We start from the raw sequence: 6,637 nt of genomic DNA on the forward strand, positions 1-6,637 counted from the left end.
TTAACCACCCACACCCTGGCCTTGACCATTGATTGAAGCAAATAAAGCCCCTCATGACTTAGCAGCAGCGGCTTTTGCCCCTCCTAGTTAGAGATAACTTAGTTTAGTTCTGGTTCATTTCATTTCAATCCCTCCTTTTAGCGGAGTTTGGATTTTCTGTCGGTATTTCACTTCGGTCCTTGTAGCTCTGGTTGTATTGGACTCAGTGTCGGATTAATGGAATCACTCGTTCAAAAAAAAAAAAAATCTTGAAATTATGAGTTTGAATTTATTATTATTTTTAGTTCTTATGATACATTCTTATTTACTACCTCGACGATTTATTTATTTTTCCCGGTCTACGCAAATGAACACTTCCTTCAATGCGTTCACTTCCATTATCAAAGACAACTTAGAACATGTAATGAGTGTAAACGGAGTGTAACAACGCGAAGAACGATACTTTTCTCTAGTTCAGTACTATAAATTAACTAACAAACTAAGATACAAAAATAGATAGTTTCAGCTCCTCATCAAGAGCTTCTTATAGTCTCTCTCTCTCTCTCTCTCTCTCTCTCTCCTCTTTTTAGTGATATTTTGTTTCTTCTTCTTCTTGAAGATGCATAGATCATCAAGTACATCTAGATTTTCAGAGGAGTTCTTCATAAACTTATCCCCAGCCGGAAAAGGCTCTCCGTTAGTAAAAGCTTCTGATATCGATAAGATTCAGACATATCATGATCTTACAAAGAAGGGTAAATCTTCTCCAGGAGGAGGGGGAAGAGAAGAAAATGTAGTTCACATTATACCCATTGTTCTCATCCTCTGTGCTTTCCTTCTTTGGGTCTTCTCCCATCCAGGTACAAGTATATTCCATTTTAATGAGATAAACTTAATTCGGCTTTAATTCTCTTTCATCTTATTTTCATTCTTCTTTTGTTCTTTGTTAGCCTGATTTTTACATTTCGAAGATTTATTCTCGAAGAACTAATCACTATTTAATTAAAGTTTTTAGTTCGAATTTCAATGCCTAAACTATTGTGCACAATATAAAAATAATAATAAGAAGCTTCAAATCTGGTTTTTCAAAAGGGACTGTCCTTTTCTTGGTGTGGTCAATTAATTATAGGGCCCAAATATTTAATGCAATATTAATTCTAATTAAAACAAAATGAAAAAATGTTTCACCTCTTAACAAACTTATACTATTTGTTTTGTTATAAGCTTAACTTGTGAGTTATCTTAAAAACACATAAAAATTCTGAGGTCGACCACGGCCTGAGGCTAATGTAGCCATTCCTCGTTACCTGGTTCATTCGGATAGAGAAATAGGCCCACCTGATGAAGGTCGGCCGCATTTGCTTTAGGTTGCCCCCTTTTCTCGGGCCACTTAGCACTACTTTCTTTTTCAGAAATCGACTACGATCTACGTTAGTCGTTACAAGGCATCGATACATCAAAAAGATGTGATGAGCACGATAACCGCCTAATTTATTTAACATACTCTTTTGGTTCATATTTATCATTAAACACATCAATATCTTCCATTCTTTTCCTATTTGCAGTAGTTAATATGGAAAACAAGGGTAACTTGATTGATCAAGTTGAGGGGCTTCATAACCATGGCCAGGATAATCAGACTCATATGCCATCTACCACAGAACTGAAAGATCTCAAACAAGTTGAGCAAATTAAAGGAAAGATTGAAACACTTCCTGTTAACAAGTCTGTTATGAATATATAAGACGTAATTACAATTTCAGTTCGATCATATCGAAAGCTTCCTTAATGTCAAGTTCAAATAGAGAATCTCATCTTACTCCTGATACAAATAAGAGTCTGATATTCGCTTTTTTCTTGCTGTTTCATGTACTTTTCTTCTGCATTTTATCATGTTAAGAGAATAAGAGATATAATACTATTTTAATAATCTTAAAACTATATTAGAGGATACAAAGAGAATACGAGGATTACTTTAGTTTGCTGTTAGCTAGTCCAATCAGTTATCAACTTTTGTTTCTTGTTTCGAGATATAGGTGTTTGTTTTTTATCTTCCTTCGGCTTTTTCCTTGATTTTGACGGAAGTTCTTCACCCGCTAGACTATTCATTGAGCGGTTTAAAGCATAAGCTTCGCCCATCTTTTTCTTACATTCCTTACTTGCAAAATCATGATCAACGACTGATATACAACAGAGAGAGTGGCTCAATGAAGAAACTAAAATAAACGTTTCGGCGATTTCATTATCGCGGGTCAGAACGAATTTGATACATGAAAATATAACTGACCTGGTTTCGGATAATCCCTTCCGATTATGCAGTTCGCCTTCGTTTGGACAGTTAAAGGTGCGGTCCATGGAGCGTATATATACTCTGATGGCATATCTGGTAATGTTGTTTCATTAGCTTAAACTTTTCGTATACCATAGAGAAAATATCAAATCTTTGGTTTGAGGGTTTTTCAATACCTTTTAATACAGGGAGAAAACGCCGAATGTACTTCCCGTTGGGGTCATATTTCTTTCCAAATGAGATCGGGGAGTAGACTCGGTTATACTGATAATAGAGATAATGAGATTATAATACTTCAGGCAGAGTTGATAAATTAAGATATTCGAACTAGGATGAAAACAAGAAATAAAGTAAACCTGGTAGAAAAAAGATGAGCAAGATAGCCATAGCCAGTTCCCATTGTTTATAGCCCAGTCTGAATCGATTAATAGTCGCTCAAAAACATCACGACCCTTCTCCCAGTGGATAAACTATATGAAGTAACAAAAGTTATCGATCAACATTCAAGAAGATATGAAAATAAATATAGTTGAAGACTTGTAGTATCGAAGATCATATATACCATGTCGCCACGAGTCAGGAAACAAGCAACAGAGTGTCGTGCGAGATGGTGAATCCAACCCCATGCTTCAAGCTATTCAATCAAACATAAAACAAATTGAAATATGTAGTTTGATTTTGACATGAAAAATATAAAAGAATATCAGCTTTGTACAAGTACACAAGTTTTTTCTTTCAGAAGAGAAGAGAAGAAGAAGGGTTCCAAAATACCAAACCTGAACCATGATTGCATCAATCCAAGGGTATCCTGTTCGAGCCTCTCTCCAAGCCGCTAGCAATTTTTCATCATCATTCCAAGGTATCTAGATTAACAAAATTTAAGATTTGAATCTTCAATACAGAATATGAGAATATCAAGAACCAGAATGAAAGCTCAATGAAGGATCACAAATTTTATTCAATCAAAGTTCCAAAAAGAAAAACATCACAAATTTCGTTCAAGCCAAAAAAAATTCACCATCATATAAAATTCCCAAGAACCATCTTGTTCTTAAGAAGATTCATATTGCGCACAATCGATTAAAACCAAAACGTTATTAGACCAAAGACTTCATTACAGTTACCTGTTTACATATCCTATTACCCCTCATTTGATCAAAGTTTGGTGTCCCAAAAGCTGCAGTATAGAAAAATTCCCGCCATAACAACTACGAAAGATTAAAATGCAAATTCTGCTTAGATTACTCAATTAAAAGTTGAGAATATTATGAAACTAGTAAACTCACTTGCCCCATAAGAGAAACTGGTGGCGAAGTATGTTTCTTCACATTCTTATAAACATCTTCAAGGCACTGGTAAAAATACCTAGAAGAGAGGCATCCAAACTGCAAAATAGTTAAAAGAAACATTAATATGCCAAAAATTCAATATTTCCATTCGAGGATAGTAGAAGACCAACAGAAGTACACTTCATTTTCAATATCATTCTAGCTTCTATTCGCTTGTTTCGTCTGTCTGTAAAAGAACTTAAAAAAAAATTCCAACATTCTGCGATCAAACACATTCAGTAATTCAAGTCGTATCTTTTGTTTTCAAAGAATGTGTTTACTCACTTTCAAATATGGAGATAAAACAGTAGTTGCTGGCTTCAAGAACGCAGAAGGATCGGTCTTTGGTTTCTCGAAGTTAGCTACCCATCTCTGAAATTGAACAATGGAAACTCAGGGATAGTGACAACACATATACTGAACAATGGCAAAGTACTAAACTAACATACTTCATCCTTAATAGATTCTCTTAACCTCTTAAGCGCTTCTGATTCACCACCTCTAAATGGAGAGAAATCTTCCTGCATAAACAGTTTTTCATTCAATGAATATTTAAAGACTTCAAACAAAATGGTATCCGATACTTTCATGGCAGTGGAAGCTGAAAACCTGTGATATCTTTCCATAGCCAAGTTCTTTGATTGTTGGGATTCTTAGCATCTCATGGTCGACTATGTTTCCCAAAGGAGGAAGAGATGAAATTGTAGTTGCAATAGGAGATGGGGGTTTTCCAGCAAGCTTTAGAAATGACTGATAACTCAAAGGTGGCTTTCCTCCATTCTTTTTACCAGCAATTCGTTAAAACACAATATGGTTCATCATCAATAAAATCATTTATGTGGATAATGCCACATGAGATATTAGATCAAATAACTGATACAATAACAAGTACCTTTTCTATGATATCTGCAGGATTAAAGAGTGTATGACTGATAGGAGAAAAAACCTCAATTCCAGCCGCAGAAGCATAACTCTGTGAAAACTCACAATTTCGAAGTCATAATATAAAAGAAATAGAAGCTTGGTTGTGGTGAATTTCTAATGAAGTACTTCAATGATTTTCGAAGAGAACTCTTAACCTTGACTTGATTATCCATGGATTGGTAATATGGCTCTGTCCCATACTCAAAGCAAAGCTTTTTAACATCCCACTGTAACAAGTGAAAACGAAACGGACAAGATTGAGCATTAGTAGCAATAACCATACATAGTTGCTTAAATTACCCGACAATTTGCCATAGTGTCAAAACCCAAACCCAACCCAATTATGCTTTTTACCAAGCTTTTTGTATGCCTATATAAGAGATTTCACTTAGTAGTTCTAGTTTGTGGTTCACAACGAGGTGGGTCGGCACGAAAATGGCACGGCCCAACCCGTTTCGAAGCAACGTTAGAATTACATGGCCTGACCTTTCAGAAGCAATGTTTGAAAGCACGACCTAACCTGGTTAGCAGCAATGTTAAAATGGCATGCCACGGCCAAGCGGGTAGTTGCATGCCAAGATTTTGGAGACGCCCATTACGAACCATGACATGGCTCACCATGCCATGTGAACCGGCACGGAGGGTTGGATTTTTATAAGTCCCCAAACCCCAATAGAAAACTTGCAAACATTGGGTTGGACTACCATGCCCGCCCAACAACGGTCCGGACATTTGTGTCGTCGTTATGGGGTGGGGTGTAGATACACTATTCTTGTTTGGGCACGCAAGGACACGGCCGTTTCACTTTTTTTTTTGTCGAAAACACGGCCCATTTCATGATATAGCCAAATGTATCCGTGGCTAAGTGGGACACATTTTTTTTTTTGGAAATTGACTGCGAAAACTCTAACAAGACCGGGTCTATAGTCCAACTAAACCTGGGACCTCAGGAGTTTATGTCAACCCCTTGGACCACTAGACAGTGGGACACATTTGAAATCATAAAAAATAGGAAAGAAAGCTAAAAAAAAAAAAAAAAGTAAGCTCACCTCTTTAAACAGCCGAGCCAAAACTTCTAATGGATCCCCATTGAAAACCAGTAAACGAGTTCCAAGCTTTCGGAGACTAGAATCAAGATCGACTAGGCTTTCTAGCATGAACTGGATCCGATTCAAACCGGACCGAGTTGACCCAGTAGAAAAAGCGGTGGGATCAGGCTTGAGATAGTAAGGGTCGATGATAAAAATCGGGTAAAGATGGTTGGTACCAATTCGAGCGTGTTCAAGAGCCGGGTTATCGTGAATCCTCAACCCTTTACGGAACCAAATTGCAGAAGAAGAAGAAGAAGAAGAAGAATGGGTATTCGACATTGTTGGTGTTAAAGAAGAAGGGGAGAAGTAACGTTGAGAGAGATAGAGATAACGAGAAGTTTTATTAGAGAGAGAAAGTGGAACACCACATTGAAGCATTAAAACCTACCTGTAGAGAAATAAAAAAATACTAGGAGAAAGGCAGATATGGTGTGATTTAAGCTAACGTGCGCCGCTGGATGATCCTCCACGGATGTTGGCCGGTGGTACTGGTCGGCAGTTCAAGCCGGAAATGAGGAAAAGGAAGCAGATGTAGAGCTAATGTACGCCGTAGGTGGGAAGCGTATGGTAGTATGGACCATGCGAATGGGCCGTTTCGCGCCACGTCGTTTCATTGTGAAAGGGGGAGAACAGTTTAAAAGGAGCGGTTAATGATCAGTACGGCTTCACCCATTTATTTATGAGAAATGATTATTTATTTATTTATTTTTGAAATTTCACTCCAAAACTCATTACAAAGAGCACTCTAACCACTGCCAATTAAGACATTTTGTGTCAATCAAGTTGGGTCAACACTTGGTTATTTAAGGTTTCAAAAAACAAAAAAAATACTTAGTCATCCAAGTGATTAGTAGTGTTGACATGAAATTCGAAATTTTTGATGTCCCATATTTGATTTTCAGCTGAGATGGAGTCCATGGTTTATTGAACTTAAGTTATTTACGGTATAAATAAAGTGATTTGGTGGGGTTTAGGCCATTAATTTAGATGGGCTTTAAGTACGATAGTTTAGAATGTTTAATTTC

At 36.9% G+C, this 6,637-nt stretch overlaps 1 protein-coding gene across 2 annotated transcripts; it reads right to left on the minus strand.

Annotated features, from left to right (window-relative positions):
• Positions 1–1,695: 1,695 nt before the first annotated feature.
• Positions 1,696–6,281, minus strand: UVR3 (DNA photolyase family protein). 2 transcript variants are annotated; one of them, XM_086670719.1, is made up of 15 exons: positions 5,571–6,281; positions 4,677–4,748; positions 4,490–4,570; positions 4,207–4,377; positions 4,047–4,118; positions 3,883–3,969; positions 3,556–3,654; positions 3,394–3,477; positions 3,046–3,132; positions 2,832–2,903; positions 2,626–2,739; positions 2,446–2,533; positions 2,267–2,362; positions 1,954–2,159; positions 1,696–1,859 (listed from the first exon to the last, which is right to left on the minus strand). In XM_086670719.1, the coding sequence occupies exons 1-14, from the start codon at positions 5,988–5,990 to the stop codon at positions 1,966–1,968; spliced, it is 1,737 nt and encodes a 578-aa protein (XP_086526845.1). In that variant the 5' UTR covers positions 5,991–6,281; the 3' UTR covers positions 1,696–1,859; positions 1,954–1,965. The 2 variants fall into 2 exon arrangements, with proteins under 2 accessions (XP_086526845.1, XP_086526844.1); XM_086670718.1 differs by having other exon boundaries at positions 1,696–2,159.
• Positions 6,282–6,637: the final 356 nt, after the last annotated feature.

The sequence above is a fragment of the Eschscholzia californica genome, unplaced genomic scaffold, assembly GCF_041429995.1.
Source record: "Eschscholzia californica isolate CP2 unplaced genomic scaffold, dmEscCali1.0.p SCAF_3, whole genome shotgun sequence".
NCBI classification, from domain to species: Eukaryota; Viridiplantae; Streptophyta; class Magnoliopsida; order Ranunculales; family Papaveraceae; genus Eschscholzia; species Eschscholzia californica.

Bases quoted from the DNA above. Each gene is read 5' to 3' on its own strand.
- UVR3 (XM_086670719.1), bottom strand. From the start codon at position 5,990: ATGCTTCAATGTGGTGTTCCACTTTCTCTCTCTAATAAAACTTCTCGT. The intron at 4,571-4,676 runs GTTAAGAGTTCT...GAGTTTTCACAG, and splicing joins CCATGGATAATCAAGTCAAG to AGTTATGCTTCTGCGGCTGG. The intron at 2,534-2,625 runs GTTTACTTTATT...CTCTATTATCAG, and splicing joins GCTCATCTTTTTTCTACCAG to TATAACCGAGTCTACTCCCC.